Here is a 20,827-nt window from a genome sequence, read left to right as displayed (position 1 = left end):
AAATACAATTCACCCAAAACAGTGCTTTTCCTATAGTACTAGATATGTTAAATATTATTTCTATTATTTCTTAAGTCTATCTTGTGATTATTCCTAGAAATTGTGGCTACTACCAGAAACCTTATTATTCATTGTTAGAATAAAATTTTTGCTAAATTAAGTTTTTGTCACTGCCAAAATTTACTGTTTTTTTTTGTATCTCCCTTTTATCACCACCATGAGCAAGCGCGCGCTAATCCAGTGAGTTTTATTAGGGTTGCTTACAGAGCTTGGCTGATGGGTTATTTACAGGGAAAGAACAACTTATCAATGGCTACACCACTCCCTCACCTAATAACCATGAACACTTGTGGATCCTTCACATGAGACAGTGTTGACAGACCGAGCTTGTGCTGAGAGATGAAGAAGCATTGGCTGATTGTGAACATAGTGTATTGTGTATCATAATTGTGCATGACTTTATTTATGAGCTAAATAAATGAATGGAAAAAAAAAAAAGCATTGGCTATGCCATGCTTGGGAGACAGCATTCCACAATACTCCACTCCATCCTCTGGCTCTTAACATCCTCCCCACCTCTCTTCTATGCTCATTTAGAGTTGAGCATTCAACAGTCACTTATTCTCCACATTTGGACCAGTAACTGCCACCCTCTGTAGAAAGAAACTTCTTTGACCAAAGCTGACAGCAGCTCTAGTCTATGAGTGTAGACATAAATGTTTAGAAGCCAATTTACAGGTACATCATGATCCATCTAGCAAAGCAATAGTAGTAGTTTTCCCACTAGAGCCTGTGGCCTCAGCTGTGGGCTTTTGGCCTGGTTTATAGAACTAGATGTGAGCTGACCCCGAATCCAAGCAAAGAGTGGTTGGTTGGTCATGCCTCTACTATTTATTGCACCAGTAGGGATAATTTCCCAGGCAGGTCAGTAGTCTAGCACAGAGTCCACATTTGAGTAAGACTGTTGATGGCTTCTCCTCCAGCAGCCTGCATAGCACCTTTTGGCACTGTGGATATTAATTCTCAGGGAGGAAATTTTCAGCTCTGCTCCAGTCGGTTTCTTTATGTACTATAACTAAAGCTCTTTGGCAATAGGGTCTTAACCATCTAATTCTGGTAGGCAACCAAAAGCAATGGCAAGTAGCCTGCATTGTTTTAGGGGCCATATAAGCCTCCCTGGCCAACAGCTGACAGGGAAAGGGCCCAACTATGACTGTCTAGTTTTTAAATGTGCATTTAGTTTGCATGAGTTTTTATGATTGGGTATTCTAACTATTTGAATGTATTTTACTGAAAAGCTAGTAGCACAATTCAATAAATGTCTGTTTACTAAGTAGTTACTGTGTGTATTGGGGTTGGGGAGTGCATACTAACACAAGCATAAGGGCTTGGGTTGGATCCTCAGGACCCACATTTTCAGAAACCAGCTGTGTGAGTGAGTGGTAGCATGCATCTGTAATCCCAGCTCCAGGGATGCAGAGATGGGCACATCCCTGGCCAAACGGCATATCCTACTACTCTGTTGAATTCTAAGCTAGTGAGAGTCTTTCTCAGCAAGGTTGATGGCACCTTCGGAACAATACCCGAGGTAATCTCCAGCCTTCACACGGGTGGACACCCTCTCATACATGCACACCATAAGCACACACACATACATGTGACTGTTTTGCATTTTTGTGCAGTTTTTTTTCTTGCTGCTCAGCTCAGCATAAATCTGTTACCTACATATGCTAAAATTGTTGGGCTGTAGAGGGGGAGGCTGCATTTTGCTGCTTCCATTTTTGTTTTCCTGGCTAACTTCCTAGCTCCCCATGGTCATACGAGTGAGTCTTATTTTGCCTTTATCAGAAGTTTTCATGGGGCACTCATGAAATAAGTGCAAGTCTGATAAGGTTAGTTCAGTCCTTAGACCCACATTGGGAGGAGAGAATTGACTCCTGAGTGTTATGGCACATACATGCTTGCCTTCTTGTACATACACATCTTACAAGCCATTACTCAACCGATGAACAGATGGTCCATAATATTAACAATAGCATTGTGTTATTTCATTTCTTTTTTGTTGTTGTTGTTGTTGTTGTTTTTTGTTTTCTAAGACAGGATTTCTTTGTGTAGCCCTGGCTGTCCTGGAACTAGTTGTGTAGACCAGGATGACCTCAAACTTAGAGATCTGCCTGCTTCTGCCTCCTAAGTGCTGGGAATAAAAGTGTACACCACCACCGCCTGGCTGACTTCATTTCTTAAAAAAGGAAAAAAAATTAAAGTGCTGTACTCATCAGCAGACTGTCACTGTCTGAATAAGTGTGAGTTGGTCTTTTTTTTTCAGAAATGAGAATAAGAATATATCAAATAAGAGTTACAAATTCTTTAAGAGATCTACCTGTTAACCTATTTGATTTTAAAAAATGGATTATATATTTTATATTCATATAAATATCTCCAGTTAAAAAATGGTCAATTTTGCAGAAGAATGTATAGGATTGTTACAAATTAAATAAAGATTTAGATCTGGTAAGATTTAGATCCTTTTCACATGTGCTTTCCAATCCAGAATACTTTGAAAATATACCCTACCTTAAGAGACTTTAATCTGGGGACTGGAGCGATGGCTCAGTACTTACAGATGATTTGGATTCGATGCCCAGCACCCACATGGCAGCCTCACAACACCCTTAGCTCTAGCTCCAAGGAATCCCACTTCTGGCTTCTGGGCAGCAGGCACATAGGTGGTCAACATACATAGCTGCAGGCAAACACACATAAAGTAAGAGTAAATCTTAAAAATCTAAATTTTAAGCTGGGTGGTGGTGGGGAACACCTTTAATCCCAACACTCAGGAGGCAGAGACAGGCAGATTTCTTATGAGTTTGAGGCCAGCCTGGTCTACAAGTGAGTTCCAGAACAGCCTCCAAAACAATACAGAGAAACCCTGTCTGAAAAACCAAAGAAAAACAAAAATCTAAAATTTTGGTTTTCGTTAAGGCCACTGCCAGACTTAGTGTGTTCAGACTCTGAACTCTTAATTCAACTAGTGGTCGTGTGAAGAGGTCTTGGGAAGGGGGCTGTTTTGCATTCATTGTGATGATAAATGCTTTATTACCTCTTCAGTCACTTGAAATTAAGTTCCATTCCAGTGCCTTACTTTCTTGAATTGTTTAAGATTCTCACCTGAAAATCTCATTTGCCCCTTTCCTTTTTGTTTCACATGCAGGTCATGGTAAAACCCCCAAAGATGCAGCATCTGTCCGAGCTACACATCCAATACCAGCAGCCTGTGGGATTTATTATTTTGAAGTAAAAATTGTCAGTAAGGGAAGAGATGGGTAAGTGTAAATTTTAGTGGGCATGACAATTTCTATTCCTGAATGATTATATCTGAAATGATTCATAAATGTTTATGATATAATTGAAAAGTTGTAATCTTAAACTTGCTTTTGGAAAAACAGAGTAACTATTACAGTGCAGCAGATTGGTTCTGGTTCTGGTTCAGTCCTAGTTGAACTGAAGCTAGAGTTCATGATTTTAACAGTCTTTCTGGCAGCTTCATTATGAAAACTTATTAAGCAATAGAGTGACTTGTTTTCCTGAATTCTGCCAAGAGGTTAGATCTAACCCTTGGTTAACCAAAACCAGTAAGTGACTTGCAGGTATTGTGAAGGGCATGCATGGGGTTTAGAGTTTTAGTAATACTCAGAGGATGGGTGCTGTGTGTTATTCATTAGAAAGCTTCCCAGAAGCTTAGTATGTGGTGGGGAAGCTTGAGAGTGAAGAGTCTCTCTGGTTGATTGTGGAACCAGCTTTTGTTTATTGCTCTTAGTCTTAGGATTGATGTATGTACATCAGAACCACTATTGGGGGACTATTACAATATAGTTTGGGCCTTAACTAAAATATTCTTAATTAGAATTTTCAGAAGTAGAGCTTTGGTAAAGGTGTAGGCATTTTGAGAAAGGCTCATGGGAGCATTTTGGTGCATATTTCTAGTTAAGAACTGATTCTCTAAAGTCATATTATTTTCTGATACTTCATTGGGATGTTAGAGAGTCCTTTAAGCTACCGTAGGGTCATTCATTGAGCTATCAAAATATTGGGCTCTTCAGGTAAATTGACCTGTATTTGGATACCTCTTGTTGATCTACCTGTGTTTAATTAACAGAAGTGTCCAATACATTATTCTTCACTTTACTGAATATACTCAATATGCAAGCAGTACTGAAAGTAGAAGAGGAAAGCTTGGGTACAGTGACAGCTTTTTAACTACCTATTTTTGCCAACCTGATCAAACAAAACATAAAACCAGAGATTCCCAAGAGAAAATTTCTGAGACACATTGGCCTAACGCTGTAATTGTATATTCAACTTAACTCAGCTCCATAATGCTGGCATTGCTCATGATTCCCAGGGTTCTCTGTAGCTTTCGTTCTATATATTCCATTTTCTTGGCTGCAAGTACCCTGAGCCTTAAATCTAATGCTGTGTTTCATTTACCCTTGAATTCCAGTGAGACACATCTACTGGGATGTTTGCACAGCCATTAAGTTTAGCCTGTTTGAAATGCTTTTCTCAAAACTAGTTGGTTTAATGTTTTCACTGTTGGTGTAAACTTGAGGATTTCCAATCTTTATCATTTTCTTGTTTCCACCGCATCTCCCTTAGTTGGGATGGGTATTGGTAGTTTAATCTCTGGAGTTCCCCACGTGATTGGTAATTGCCTCCCAGGTGCTCTGTGTTTGTAACTGTTACTGGTGTCTTAGACCTGACTTGGCTCTGTCTCTTCCTTAACAACATTTGGAACATATGCTTTAAGGCTAAAATATGAAACTTTTTACCAGACAGAGTAATTTATGGTTTGACTGGATCCTATGTAATTTTTTGTTTTTACCTGTTTGTAGCCAGGATTCCTTACCCTTCTTTTCCTTTTATGTTTAAGATTGTATGTGTTTGTATTTAGTATAGAGTTCTGTGAAGTTTTACAAATGTGTTCAGTCATAACCACTATAACTAGGGTGTAGAATAGTTCCCTGTCCCTTGGCAGACCCTTTCTCATCTCCAGTCTGGCAACCATTGATGGGGCTTCTGTCTGTCCTTTGCCATTTCTAAAATGGCATTAGATGAAATCATAACACACAGCCTTCCAGGTCTGCCAGCATCTGCTCTGTACAACACATAATGAATTCAACATCTATCCTTGCTGCCACATATTTTGGAGAACAGCCCTTTTTATTGCTGAGGGTGTGGAAGATCAAACCAGTATGGTAACCCACTACCCAACCGTTATCAACATTTATATGTACAGGTTTTTCTGTAAATTTGAGTTTTCATTTCACTTGGGTAAATAACCAGAAACAGGATTGCCAAAGTGCAGTTAAAACATATTTTTAGCTTTATTAAGGAACTGTGAGACAGTTTTTGCAAAGTAGCCGGACTAATTTGCATTACTCTTGATCTGCCTCAATGGCACATTTTGTTCTGTTGTCACGGTTTTAATTTTTTCCCACCTCTTTAAAAATTATTTTGGTAAAGCATACAAACCACTGTGACATTTTTCATATATAAACATATACCACAATGACTTTGTCCTTATTCTCATGGTTTTTCACTGTTGTAATGGTGTCTGGTTTTTTTCAAATGGTTGATTCTTAATTCTTATCTGTTCATCTATAAGGCATTTTCTTGACAACTTCTTCACACGTGGGCTTAGGGTTTTTTAGTTCTTTATATTTTACCTTTCCTATTCCTCCATAGTTAGCTTACTGTCCCTTCTTTGCATTTGCCAGTTCAACTAATCAGTTTTTAAGTCCTAGCTTCTGGGTGTCTTTTTTTGTGGGTCTCTGCCTCTTTCCCAGAATAATATGTGTCTCCTTTACATTTTGTGGCATATAAACAGAATCATTCTACTGAAGTAATCTTTTAAGTGTGGCGTCTTCAACTTAACATAACACCTTTGAGATGCAGTCGTGCTGCAGCGTATATAGGAGAGAAGACCCCTTTGTTGCTGGTGGCATGAATGAGCAAACTAGTTCATCTACCCACTCCCCTGTTTTCTTAGAGAGATGTGTGCCTATTTGTGTGTTCGTTTCACTTTAAATAGAATTTTCTTTAGACCATGTTTAAAACAGGTAAAAATATTTGAATCCAAGATCTTGGTTTTCTAGAACAATTGTCACTGACAAATTTACTCATGAAATGATGGGAGTTTAGTGTGATGGCCTCTCTGGAGGAGTGAGAGATCAAGAGGGTGCGGTGAAAAGTGCTGTGTGTGAGAGAATGCAGTTGTTGATTCTGCCCTGAGCAGTGTTTCTAGGTCTGCTGAGGGAGATCAGAAGCATGACATCATTTTTTTCTGTCTAGAGAATAAGGCTTGAAGGAAATTTGTTTTATTGCATGAAAGAATATAATTTTCTGAGTTAGCTTTTTATTTAAACAGAGCATAATTTTATGCATATTCAGGCAATTTAATTTATAAGGACAAATTATCTGACCAGTAACCTGTCAATGTTTTATTAATTAAGAAATGAAAGTTGAACAGATTTCATAACAAAAATTAAATTGTATTATGTATATCTTCACTTTGTGTTTTTAATACTGAAATTTTTAAAAATCTTTTTTTCCCCCAATGTACTTTCAGCTCAGGAATTTCATTCAAGTTTTAAATTATTCATGCTGATAGACATAGAGGTAGCAGAGAAACAGTTAATTCAAACTGTGAGAGATAACATTTTATTTGAGAACTTTTAGTTATAATTTATTATGCATATGATATTTTTAACTCTTCAAACAAAATATTGATACCACTGTTTGACAGTGATTCTGGAAGAATTGGCAAGCGCTTCAGTCTGTATTCTATTCCTGAATTTTCCTGCTGGTAATAATATTCTCTCAAAGTGTTCCTTTTATGCTTATTAACTTTGTAAGCTATTTTTTATGAAGACTAGGAAAGGAAGTTTCCTATCTAGTTTTGAGAAGATCAAAAAACCCAGAAGGGCTGGGGCTGGAGAGATGGCTCAGCAGTTAAGAGCACGCACTGCCCTTCCAGAGGACACTGCTTTAATCCCAGCACCGTGTCAGGCAGTTTACAATTGCCTTTAACTCCAGTTCCATGGGTTTCAGCACCCTCTTCTGACCTCCTCAGACATTGACTCATTGTACAAGCCCACATTTAGACACATATATTTACACTGATTTAAAAAACAAAACTAGAAGGGTACCTCCTAGTTTCATTTGGTAGTTATCAACAAATGAGTGCTCACAGAAGAAGGTGTGAACAAAGAGAAAATAATGTGAGTAAACAGCATAGTTATCAACTTAACAGATGTCTGTTGGATACATTGCATAATTAGAAGTCCGGGTAAGCCTAAACAGCATTACATTATTCACGGTTGCGTTAGTTATACTTACTAGTGGGCTTTCTGACATGCAGTAGAAACTCAGGAAACATATCTATGTTAGTATATAGAAAATACAGTGGGGTAGGGCAGAGAGCAGTCATTATGCAAAAAACTCTAAATTAAGACAGTCTATATTGAAGCCAGGCATTGGTGGCGTACGCCTTTAATCCCAGCACTCGGGAGGCAGAGGCAGGAGGATCTTTGTGAGTTGGAGGCCAGCCTGGTCTCCAGAGCGAGTGCCAGGATAGGCTCCATAGCTACACAGAGAAACCCTGTCTCGAAAAACCAAAACCAAAAAAAAAAAAAGACAGTCTATATTGTCTATATTGAATGAAGATTGAGATCATATATATGGGGGAACTGGCTCAAAAATACACATGTATCAAGGAAGTAGTGTATGTTAGCCCTTTAATATTAGTAAGAATGGACTAAGATATGAGAGAGCCTTGATGGCAATTCTAAACTCTATAGGTAATACCGAATCTTTAGAGGCTGTCCATACTCAGTAGTAGCAACGGGAACTAGGGAAAGAGTACCATATGTAATGGTGGTGTGCAAGGTAGCTAGAAAGAGTTTGGCTGAGAAGTAGATTGTGGCAGAGATGAAAAGGGAAGAAGAGGTTTATATGTTGATTACCTACTGTGTATTACAAATGGGGTAAGAATTAAGGCTAATAGGGCTTCACAAGATGAAGACAGGGCTGTAGACATTGTTGAAATAGGGTCCCTCTGTCCAGAAATTTATAGGAAAGGGGATAAATAATAAATGTAATAGATGATAAAATACAGTGTAAGATAGTAGTAGTACAGGTGAACAAAGCAGCTGTTAGAGGGCAGCAGTGATCAGGACAGACTTTGTAACATCTAACACCACAGAAGAAGAAACAGGCAAATGTCTGGTTCTGCCTCCCTTGTCCTTCAATCACCTTTACACCCCATTGTAGACAAGCTTCTTGGGCATCCTTTTGTGGATGGTGGGATTTTAAAGGTAGATTCCTGTTTTACAAGCCAGGTTTCTTTTGTTGAGAAGCAGAGTGGACATTTAAATTGTGCTTCCGCTGCTCACTGTTCTGTGATTTTACACTTTCAGTAAACGATTTTAGTCTCAGTCCTAAAAGGAAACAGTACTGCTGACCTCATGGGACTAACTTAAATAATGCATTTGACACATTTATTAGAGGCCTGGTTCATGGCAACTCATGACTCATTGATGCTGTTGGTGACAGCTGCCTGGTATGAAAATAATTGTAACACAATATTGAGGCTTTAATCTGTATACCAGGGTGTTTGTAAAGTTGCTAACAAGTCATGTGTCTATTAATGACTGTAAAAGGAGTTCTTAATTGGTCTATGTAGTAAAAAGCCAGAGTCAGATACAGAGGGAAATGCTGAGAGATCAGAGAGAAGGAGCAAGCCACAGTACACCTTACCTCCTAAGCGTCTCAGCAGAGAAGAGAGCAATTTCCTGTTTGTGCCTGCTTACATTCTGATTCTGCCCAGCTACGTCTCTTCCTGTCTGTCTGTACAGACCTCCAGACCTCTATGGTTAGCTAATGGCAACCTGTATTTTCTGACCCCCAGACAGGCTTTATTTGTGCAAGAAAGGTAACACCACAAATGACTGTAGTACATTCTTAGAAAATTGTCCTTATGTGATTTTGGTAGTAGGACCGTCACAGACTATCCTTGCATGCCATTGTAGGTGATACATGTGTGTGCTGTGTGTTGTTGACCAATGTATTCTGTGGCACATCTTGATTGTCAATTTGACTATATCTGGAATGAACTACAATCCAGAAATGGAGGACACACCCGTGAGAGGTTTTCTGCTTCAACTACATGAGTTCACTTTTAGTCTGGGCCTTTGAGATTGAAGGCCCACACCTTTGATCCAGATTTTGAGGTGAGAAGACATATATTTAATTTGGGCCATACCTTCTGCTGGAAGTCTATAGAAGGACATAGAAAACAGAAGCCTTTACGCTCTGCCTGCTTGCCCTCCATCCCTTGGCTGGCATTGGAGTGTACTTCTTCGGGATTCCAGCATATACAGAAGACCAGCTGAGACACCAGCCTTATATGGGACTCAGCAGCTGCTGGACTCTTGGGCTTCCTGTTCATAGCTTGACATTGTTGGAGTAGCTGGACTGAAGCCTGTAAATCATCCCAATAAATCCCCTTCCTATGTGCATTAAGAGATTTACTCCATGAGTTCTGTGACTGGAGAAACCTGACTTCGTATACCTTGCAAAATCTGAGTAAGAAGTGAATAGTGGGTAGAGGTAACTAAGGAGAAAGTGAGGATGATGACTTCCAGGTCTCTCTGGCTTAGAGAACTAAATAGGTAGTGGTGTGATTAACCAAAGTGAAAAATGAGGAATGTGGACTGTGACCTGGAGTTGTTCAGACTTAAGCAGCATGTCTGACAGCCTTTCCACCTCCAAACCACATCAGGCTCCTAGGTAATTGACCTCACCCCATCCTATGCTCTTCCGTCATAGATTCTGTTATATTCATATTCCTGATTACTGTGTTTAAGATCTACTTCCTTGTATCAGTGGAGAGGAAACCCTATATATATCTGTCTGTCTCAGAGCTTTCTTTTGTTTCATACCTAGTGTCTTAGAGTTTCTATTGCTGTGAAGAGACATGGTCACAGCAACTCTTATAAAGGAAACATTTCATTGGGGTGACTTATATTTTCAGAGCTTTATCCATTGTCATCATGGTGTGACATGGCAGCAGCAGGCAGACATAGTGCTGGAGAAGGAGCTGAGAGTCCTACATCTTGACCCACAGGCAACAGGAACTGGTCTTAGACACTGGGCATGGGTTGAGTGTATATGAGATCTCAAAGCCCAGCGCCACAGTGACACTTCCTCCAAGAAGGCCAAACCTACTCCAACAAAACCACACCTCGGTGCCACTCCCTTTGCGCTTATGGGGGCAATTACATTCAAACTACCACATCTAGATAGATGGTAAATGTTCACTGATCAGAGAAGCAAAAATACTGAAGACTCAGGAGATTAGAAACCATGGATTTGAACTGTGTATGGTGGTGGTCATCTTTGCCTTTAAGGGAGTCAGAGACTGAGTTCAAGGCTAGGCCTCATCTACATAGTGAGTTCACAGCCAGACCCTTTCTCAAAAAGAAAAACAGTGAAAGTAAATCCATGAATTTGTTGTGTCAGATGTTTACACATGTGAGGTGCTTGTCTGTGCTCAGTTGGTAAAGGAAGAAGGTTGAATTGTGCGCTTGATGCAGAACGGGGGAATTACGGTAAACTGGAAAAACAGTCTCAGTTGAGATTGCCGAGGGAATGTGTGAATGTATTGTTTTAGTTCAGGCTAGGTACGGAAGGAATGAAATCTATAAGATGAGACACTCAGGCCAAATAAGAGATTTACATATTGTTCTTTTTAATAAGGTTTAAGAAGAGGTGTGTGTGTGGGGGGCGGGCATGGGGGTTTGAGGTGGATTTGCTAAAGATGCCAGGGGGAGACATCACAATGAATGACTGAAGAGAAGCAAAGCTTCCTGGGAGGGAGGGAGGGAGGGAGGGAGGGGGAGGGAGGGAGGGAGGGAGGGAGGGAGGAGGGAGGGAGGGAGGGAGGGAGGGAGGGAGGGATGAGTGGGTGTATCTGTGACCATGTCCATCACCAGGCTATTGCATGTGGTTTTAAAAAGAATGTTTATTGCATATATAAACTTATAGAGATGGTGACAGCATGCACAAGACCTGTGCAATTTTAGGCCAGATAGAAGTCTAGCTAGCATGGAGACGTGGATGTGGACACACAGACCCACAGCTAACCAAGAAACTGTTTGCAATTGATACCTACCAGGAAAGGGGGACGGTCAGTTTTCTTCAGTGAGTGACACTACGTCTATCAGTCACACTCCAAGGCAGGTTGCATTCTCAGTAGTAGTTGGACAATACAAAAAGGACTCTATGGTTTTTTTGTTTTAAGAGAGAATTTGAAGTTAGCCAGGTAAGGGGAAGGATTTGGAGGAGCTGGGGGAGGGGAATGTTTATGCTCTAGTATGAACATTTAAAAAATAATTTTTGTCGCATTTAGTTGTGTGTGTGTGTGTGTGTGTGTGTGTGTGTGTGTGTGTGTGTGTGTGTGTGTGTGTGTGTGTGTGAGTACGTTTATGCCATGTCCTATTGTGGAGGAGGTCAGAGCACAACTTGAGGGAATTTGTTGTCTCTACCACATGGATCCTAGAGATTGAATACAGATGCTCATGATTGGCTCCCACTTAGCCATCTTGTCAGCCCACTTTTTTTATTGGTCACCCAGCCCTTTTTACTCTGAAATAGCTTTACCCTTTTAAAATGTTACTTTAATTTATATGTGTGTATGTGCGCATACATGGGCACATGTGTAGGCCCCCAGAAGACAACCAGCAGAATAGGCTCTTTTTTTACCATGTGGGCCCTACTGATAGAATTCAGTTGTCAGGCTTGCTCACAAGAACCCGCTGAGCCATCTCAACAGCTCTGCCTTTTAATTATAGGGCTAGTTGTAGTGGTGTACACTTTTAATCCAGCGCTTGGAAGGCAGGGGCAAGGCCATCCTAGTCCAGGGCTACATATTGAAAACAAAAACAAAATCCCCCACAAAACCAAAAAGTAAATAATTTTATTTAGTTAGCTTTTAAAACACTAGGTGTCTTAATCCATTTTCATACGTAGTTTTGATTGATGTCCCCCTTCACACTTCCTGTCCCCACCCCATGTCTTTCCATTCCTTGTCGTCTACTTTTACATGTTCTACTACCCTCTTCTACAAAGTCACTTCAAGTCTCTCATGGGCCCCTTTCTGTTTCCTGGCTTCTCTAACACTCCCACTTAAAATAAATGCACATATATAAAAATCAAAAGCTAGGGTGTGTATATGAAATAGAACTTGTGGTGTGTGTCTGAGTCAGACTTATCTCATTTAATGCAGTTTTTCATTCCCATCCATTTTCCTGCATTTTCATTTTGCTTGTTTGAATCAAATTAAAAAGAATCTATTTATCTCTTGAGGGACATTTAGGCTGATTCTGTTTCCTGGCTATTGTGAATAGAACAGCAATAAGCATGGATGAACAAGTGTCTCTATGGTGTGTTGTGGAGTTCTTTGGGCAAATTCTGTGTTGTACTTTTAGTGGTTTGTTTGTTTTGTTTTGTTTTGTTTTTTGAGACTACTCCACAATGATTTCCATGGTGACTGCATCAGTTTACATTACCATCAACAGTGAATAAGTGTTACCCTTTCCTGATATCCATGGCAGCACTTGTTTTCTTGATAATAGACATTCTGGCTGGGGTGAAATGGAATCTCAGTGTAGTTGAACTTCCCAGATGGTGGAGGGAATTCCTTCTTTTGAGATTTCTATTCTATTCTTTTGAGATTTCTATTGATTGGGTTGTTTTCTTGGTGGTTTTTTGTTGTTGTTGCTGTGTTTTTTGTTTTGTTTTTGTTTTCTGGGTGTTTTCCAGTTATTTTCTGTCTTGCTTGTAGCTGGCAAAGATTTTCTTTTATTCTGTAGCTCGTCCCTTCGTTTGATCAACTGTTTATTTCCTTTGCCATGAAAAAGTTTTTTTGAGTTGGGTGGTTGTGGCGCACGCCTTTAATCCCAGCACTCGGGAGGCCGAGGCAGGTGGATCTCTGTGAATTCGAGACCAGCCTGGTCTACAAGAGCTAGTTCCAGGACAGCCTCCAAAGCCACAGAGAAACCCTGTCCCCCCCCCCCAAAAAAAAAAAAAAGAAAAAAAAAGAAAAAGAAAAAGATTTTTCATTCCATAATGTTCCATTGGTCAATGGCTGACCATGTCTCCTGAGTGCCTGGAATCCTACCAGACTGCCCTTGCTTTTGCCAATACCTTGAAGTATTGTTCCTCCTTCATCCCTCTTGGCGGGCCCAGAGTATCAGCTCTTGAGCTAAGGTCTTGATCCATCTGGAGTTGATTTTTGTGCTTGGTGAGAGGTAAGGATCTAGTTTTATCCTGTGTGTAGACATGGAGTTTTCCAGATCCTGTTATTGAAGAGGCTGTCTTTGTTCTCCTAGACAGTTTTGGCATCTTTGGTAGAAGTCAGAGGGCAGTGGCTGCATAGATAGGTTACATCTGACCCCTGCTCCATTGATCTATCCACTTGTCTGTTTTTGTCTAGTGCCATGTTGTTCATTACAGTGACTGCAACGTAACTTGAAATCAGGTATGTTGATACCTCCTGCATTGTTCTTTTTCTGATGATTGCTTTGGCTGTCTTGAGGCCTTGTATGCTTCCAAATCAATTTTAAGATGAGTTGTCTATTTCTGTGATGAATGATGTTGCAAATTTGATTGGGAAATCTCTAGATGGCTTTTTCATACTTGCATTGTGAATGGATTAAGGAAGAAGGATGGAAGCTGTATTTTTGTTGGAGAGCAAGATGAATTCTTTAATGAGGTGCATAGTTAATATGTGAAAAGTGACTGGAGATACACAACCAGCATATTCCTTAATTATTCTCCAGTTGCTTATCTTCAGTACACTTGAAATCTCAATATAGTTCTTCAGTAATTTTATACATAACAAATGCTATTTTAAAAGTATTAACATTCTTAATTCAAAGGAGAAAATTAACATCTTATGAGACAGAAAAGAGCATAAATAATTTGTTACTGTGGTGATGATAATGTCATCAAACCCTTGGCTTCATGCTGTGTGCCTAACATAGATGTGCTTAAAAACTCCTAAGGTCCTATGACCCAGACTAACTATGTTGACAATTTGTGTTAGATTTTATCCCTCCTCCCCCCCTTTTTTCCTTTTGTTGTTGTTTTCAAGACAGGGTTTCTCTGAGTAGCCCTTGGTGTCCTGGAACTCATTTTGTAGACCAGGCTAGCCTTGAACTCTGTTTTATTTACTTATTGTAGTTTGAATTCTAATTGGTATTAATAATAAAAATTTAGAGTCAGCTATCAGGGGATGAAAGCTGAAAGATCAGAGAAGCAAAGTGACCAGTGACTAAAGAGTTCTTACCTCTACCAATGTTCAGACTGCATCTTCAGACTGCTGCCTCAGACTGCCCTGAGCTCCTGTCACCTCCCACCTTACATTTCTCTCTCCACCCAGCCATATCCCTTCCTGTCTCTGTCTCCTTAGTGCTGGGATTAAGGCATGTCACTGCAAGTGCTGGGATCATCTTCATGTGAGCTGTTTCTCTTTTAGACTGGATCAATTTCATGTAGCCCAGAGTGGCCTTGAACTAACAGAGATCTGTCTGCCTCTGTCTCCCCAGTTCTGGGATTAAAGGTGTGCACCACCACTTCTTGGCCTCTGTGGCGAATTAATGTGGCTAGCTTTTTCACTTTGATCTTCAGGCAAGCTTTATTTGTTAGATCATAAACAAAATATCATCACATCTTATCTTGTTTTTCTCTGTTCGAACTGATTTTAACACTAGTCAGAGAAGTAAGGTTTAAGGTGTATTTGGGTCACAAAAGAGAAACTTTAAAAATGTTATTCTTAGCCAGGCATGGTGGTGGAGTGTGCCTTTAATCTCACCACTTGGGAAGTAGAGGTAGGTGGATGTCTGTGAGTTCAAGGCTAGCCTGGTCTACAAAGCAAGTTCTAGGAGAGCCTGGACTGTTACACAGAGAAACCCTATCTCGGAAAAAAAAAAAATGTTGTTCTTGTGTACCACTGCTTACATGTTGATTTTAATATAATTATTCCTTCTATTACTGTCTTGAAGATACCCATAATTTTCTATTATAACTTTTAACATTGTGTGACCTCATTTTGACATGCTATGTTTCTTTCATCTTTTTCTTTTTTTTACAAAAAGCAATATGTTTATCTCAAATATGTTGAGTATTTGTTTGCTTCTGCTGGACTCAGGTGAGAGTAACCTTCCAAAATCAGGAAAAATGATTTCCCCTTGATCTTCATGCTTTTAATGTATGATTTGGTGGTTGGTTGAAATGATTTAAAATTATTGAGGAGTAGTGCCTTGGGCTATGTGGGAAGTGAGTTGGTAAAGAAAGAATTGAGCTGTGGACATGTGAGATGGCTCAGTGGGTAACGGTGCTTGCTACCGTGCCTGACGACCTGAGTGAGTTCAGCCTATAGGATCTATGTGGTAGAAGGAGAGCCAGCTCCCACAAGTTATATTCTAACCTCCACATGAGCATGCTGACATGGTCTGTCTGTCTGTCTGTCTGTTTGTCTGAAGTGCCATGTGTGATGGCACACTCCTTTAATCCTGTCACTTGGTAGGCAGAGGTGAGTGAATCTTCATGAGTTTAAGACAAGCCTGGACTATGTAGTAAGTTCCAGGCCTAGCTAGGGCTACATAGTGAGACTCCATCTCAAGAAACAAACAAAACCAAAAATGGACTGGAGAAATGCCCTAGCAGTTAAAAGCAGGAAGCTGAGGGTTTACATCTTGAACCACAAGCATGAAGCAGAGAGAGCAAACCTGAAATGGTGTAGTCTTTAAACTCTCAAAGCTTTCTTCCAGTGGCATACTTCTTCCTAAGCCTCCCCCAAACATAACCAAGTTCAAATACTCAGGACTATAGAGAATATTTCCTTCAAACCACTGTGCTGTCAAATCTGTCTGTGTTCTGCTTTTCACAAAAAGCTGTCAGCAGCAGTTGCTGCAAAGACACAGCTTTCTCTGCCAAATCCCTCGTGTTCTTTGGTTAAAGATGAGTTTGCTGTATTTTTGTGGGCCTGTTTCTCAGGACCCTGTTTTGATCCAGTGAGAAGCAAGCTCATTTATTCTTCTTAAACTTTGAACCTGGTTGCAAATCACAAAAGCAATGTTAAGGTTTGAAAGCCATCACGTCCTATAAGTAGCTATTGTTTATTTAGGCAACCCCCTCAAACCCTTGATTTAATCTGAAAAGTACATTGTCTCTTGCTCTTTATCTTTCAGTAACCCAAGTTGGCTTCATACTGACTCATTCTGAAATTATTTTTAAGATCCTAGACACACCCAAGGATGTCCCAGTGAGGTTTCTCCTTGGGCTGCATCCTCCAATGTAGACCTAGTGTCCTGTGGTAGCCCTGGGTCATGTGCTGTTTAGATGTTGTATACTAGCTTTTGTATGTGTGTCTACTTATATTTATTTTTGAAATAGTTTTCCCCATGACATTTCAGCTTGGGAAGGCTCCATGACCATTGTCATGCTCACAAATTCTTTCCTTGCTTCTGTTCTCTCTACTGATATTTCCGAAGAGACATTCTTCATTTTTGATGTCTTGTGTTGAGTTCAATGTCTCCTTACAATCCTTAGCACATTAATCAGCTGTTTTGAATTCCCAGTTTGAATTTTCAAGCGTCTGTCATATCTTAGTTGGATTTGACATTTGTTTTGCTTTTCAGATTCTACTTTTTCTTGCCCTTTACATGATTTTTTGTTGGAACCTAGGTATAAATTTCTGGGTGTTAGAAACCCAGGTTAATAAGTCTTTAAGGTTTCATAGAAGTTGGGTTAATAACATACACAATAAATTTATTCTTTGGAAGTCTGTTTTTTCTCTTACTGCTTCTGTTTTCGATGTTAGATCTAAGAGATCATTACCTAAGACAGAGCCCCAAAGACTTAGTACAGTGAGGATTTTATGGTTTTAGCTCCTCATTTATTTTCTACTTCATTTGAGTTAATTTTTATCTGAGTGCATATCCAGTTGTTCAAGCACCATTTGTTTAGAGATTGTTCTTCCCTGTTGAACTAATGTCTTCCTTTTGTCGGAGATCAGCTTACCGTAGTGCTGAGCATGGTGGTGCATGCCTACAACCCCAGGACTTAGGAAGTAGATGCAGGAGGAGATCAGGGCCAGCTTCAGCCATGTAAGGAGTTTGGGGCTAGCCTGTATTACATGTGATCCAGTCTTAACAAAACCAAAGACAACCACACCAACAGAAAAAAAAAGTCATCTTAGATTAGATGCTGATTTCTGTATTCTGAATTGTATTGCAATGATCTCTTAAGTCTAAATATAGGAGTATTTCTTCTTGACTGCTGTATTTTGTAGTGTGTTTTGAAACTGGGAAGTGTGAGTTTTCCAGTTTTGTTTAAGATTTGTTGTCTCTTAGGAACACCATATATTTCTGTTTGTATTTTAGGACTGAAAAAGCAGGTTATGCTTTTGGTAAGGACTGTTTTGAATCTCAAACTCGATTTGCCATCTTCATGTTAAATATTTTAATTCTTGATCCTGTCAGTTATTTATTTAGGTTTTCTTGAGTTTCTTTCATTGGTCTATTGTAGATTTTAGTGCTTAGACCCTATACCACTTTAGTTACATTTACCCTATGTTACCCCTCTGCTTTGTATTATTGTTGTTGTTATTTATACATCTTAAACCCATGGAATTTTTTAATTGACCTTTTAAAATGATTGATTCTTGGGAATTTCACATTATGCACCCCAATCCCAGTCATTTCCCAGTCCTTCTATATCTGTCCTTCACCCCTGTAGTATCTCACCCTGGAAAACTTAAAAATAAATAATAAAGATAAAGATAAAAAATTAAAAATACAAAAATACAAGTAAGAATATTAAAAACAAACATGAAAATCACTTTGCTCCTCCATCTTTCCTTTCTGTCGCCTCTTCATCCATCTTAGTGGCACTGGGAGCTGCTGTGCATCTTGCAGTATACCTGTTTGTCTAAACAGCTTTCCTTGCAAATGTTTGTTGGTCAGGTTCAAGACCTCTGACTTCTGACACATCTTTTGTTTTGTTTTGGTTTGGTTTGGTTTTTGGTTTTTCGAGGCAGGGTTTCTCTCTGTAGCTTTGGAGCCTATCCTGGCACTCGCTCTGGAGACCAGGCTGGCCTGGAACTCACAGAGATCAGCCTGCCTCTTCCTCCCAAGTGCTGGGATTAAAGGCATGCGCCACTAGTGCCCGGCTTTGGTACATCTTCAATACTGGACCCTCATCGTAACTCCTCTTGGGTGTCCTGCAGTTGCCCTGAGTCATAGAGATCCTGTGGCTATGGTTCTGCAGAACCAGGCCCTTCACAAGCTTCAGCATGGGGTAGATGTTGGGGAGTGCTAACTCAAAGCCCTGGGTGTGTGTCTAGGTGATACCTGAGTTGGTCTGACTGGGCACCTGGGACCACATCCTCAGACAAGGAGCAGAGTCAGCTCTCCCATGCTAATGGGGCTCTGCACTACCCTCACACCTGAACACATGGTTCTCATGGGCCCTTGTGGTAACATGGCCAGCAGACATCAACACAGACCCCAGCTGTGTCAGGACCACAGACCCAGATGTGGCCATCAGCCTGGATGTCACCATGGCCTTGAGTGGCAATGAAGACCTCTCAGATCGGCATAGACCCAACAGCAACATGGTCCACAGGACTCCAACATGGCCCCAGGTGGGTGGCCTAGATACTGGGCAGTCACATGGTCTTTGATGAAAACAGGAGCCACAGACCTTAACACATATCCCAGCTGTGGCCAGACATGCCCCTCCACACACACCAGATGTGGCCTGCCACAGACCAGACATGCCCCCAGCCACAGCTTTGGCCTCTGGCAACAGCATGACACTCAGGCATCAACATGGCCTCAAATGTTGGCCCAGACCCTGGGCATCTGCATTGCCTTTGGTGGTAACCAGAGTTAGGACATAGACTCAGACTCTGATTGTGGTAGGGCCATGGACCCAGACATGGCCCTCAGTAGCACCTTGGACTTGGGAGACACCATGGCCGGGGTGACAGTGTAGGTCAATCAAGTCACCTGATGACAGGTGGTCGCCCAGAAGCCATCCTGTGGCCTTTGGTGGCAATTTGGGCCATGTGTATCAACACAGATACTGACTTGGGACCACGGACCCAGACATGGTCCTTGGTAGCATGCCAGGCCCTCTATCACCATGGCCCTTTGTGGCTGCTCAGGCCAATGCAATCGGCATTGCCACTGGCTGCAAGGTGGCCCTCCAACTGTAACATGGTCCCAGGCGGCTACCCAGACCTCGGGCATCCACACTGCCTATGATGGTTCCAAGAGCCATGGATATCAGCACTGAGCCTGGCTTTTGTAGGGCCATGGACCCAGACATGGCTCTAGGTTGTAGCTCAGATCCGGATGTTGCCATGGTCAGGGGATGGAGGGGTAGCAGCACAGGTCACTCAAATCTATATGGCCCTGGCAGCATGTCCCTCGGATACCAACATGGCCTAAGGTGTTGGCCCAGACTCCAGGCATCTTTATGGTCTTCGGTGGTAGTAGGAGCCATGGACATCTACACAGACCCTGGCTGTGGTAGGGCCACAGACCCAGACATGGCCTTTGGCATCAGCTCAAGCCTAGTTGATATCTCTGGGCCACTGGTAAGCCCACAGAATTTTATAGTTACTTCTCTGTAAATCAGAAGACAATTATAAATTATAAATAAAAATGCATTCACATACTTTTCTATATATTTCTTTAAGGTATTTATTTTAACCTGTGTGCGTGCGTGCGTGTGTGTGTGTGTGTGTGTGTGTGTGTGTGTGTGTGTGTGTGTTTGTGGGGGGTGCCACGGCACATGTGTGAAGATCAGAGGACAGCATGTGGCAGTTGGTTCTTTCCTTCACCTTGTGGGTTCCGGAGGTTGAACTCAAGTATTAGCCTTGGCGGCCATGCACCTTTCCCTGTGAACTACCTTGTCCACCCCTGTTATTATTTCTTTTATTGTAGAATGTTAACAGCAGATTCTCTTGTTTGAAATTTTTTTAGTTTCTCCTTTTAAAAAGTATAGTTTAGCTCGACATAGAATTATTGGTTTGCATTCATTTCAGTTTGAGTACATTCTCCCACTAGAAGCTGGAGTCCATAGTTTGGCTAAAGTCTACTGTTACTCTCATTAGGTTAAATTACACTAATTGTTTCAAACGATAACAGTTGTATGGAGGTGACAACTTGAAGGCATGAGACATGATGAGAATAGCAAAAAATAAAGAGTGAGGAGATAAATAGGCTTTTAAAAGTTATATCTTACATTACCAGAATGTGATAAAACACATTTGAGAATGTAATACAAGATTTAAAATTTAGTAGTAGTCAAAAATTAAAAATAAGAAAAAAGTAAATGGAGCAGGGGGGGAGTAGATAGAACAGATGCCAATATAATAGGCATATATATCTTTAGACCCGATTGTTTTTTGTTTTTGTTTTGTTTTCCCTGAGACAGAGTTTCTCTGTGAAATAGTCCTGACTGTCCTGGAACTCACTCTGTATACCAGGCAGGCCTTGAACTCAGAGATCTGTCTGCCTCTGCCTCCTGAGTACTGGTACTAAAGGCATGTACCACCACAGCCCGGTCTGCTAGTTTCTTACATGCAATGTTGGACACAATTATAACTTAATTAAAAATACTGAAGGATTAATAATTTGAAAATTTCTATCTTGAAACATTGATCAAGAAATCTTCATGACTTAACGTTTTA

At 40.6% G+C, this 20,827-nt stretch overlaps 1 protein-coding gene across 1 annotated transcript in view; it reads left to right on the top strand.

The window, feature by feature from the left end:
* Positions 1-20,827, top strand: part of Ranbp9 (RAN binding protein 9) — a 79,442-nt gene that overhangs the window by 12,942 nt on the left and 45,673 nt on the right. The window contains 1 exon segment of the mRNA XM_027410445.1: positions 3,212-3,323. Coding sequence (XP_027266246.1) covers positions 3,212-3,323 — 112 coding nt within the window.

The sequence above is a fragment of the Cricetulus griseus genome, chromosome 3, assembly GCF_003668045.3.
Source record: "Cricetulus griseus strain 17A/GY chromosome 3, alternate assembly CriGri-PICRH-1.0, whole genome shotgun sequence".
Taxonomy (NCBI): Eukaryota; Metazoa; Chordata; class Mammalia; order Rodentia; family Cricetidae; genus Cricetulus; species Cricetulus griseus.
The sequence above is the reverse complement of the archived record's forward strand: the minus strand, read 5'-3'. Positions and strand labels throughout refer to the sequence as shown.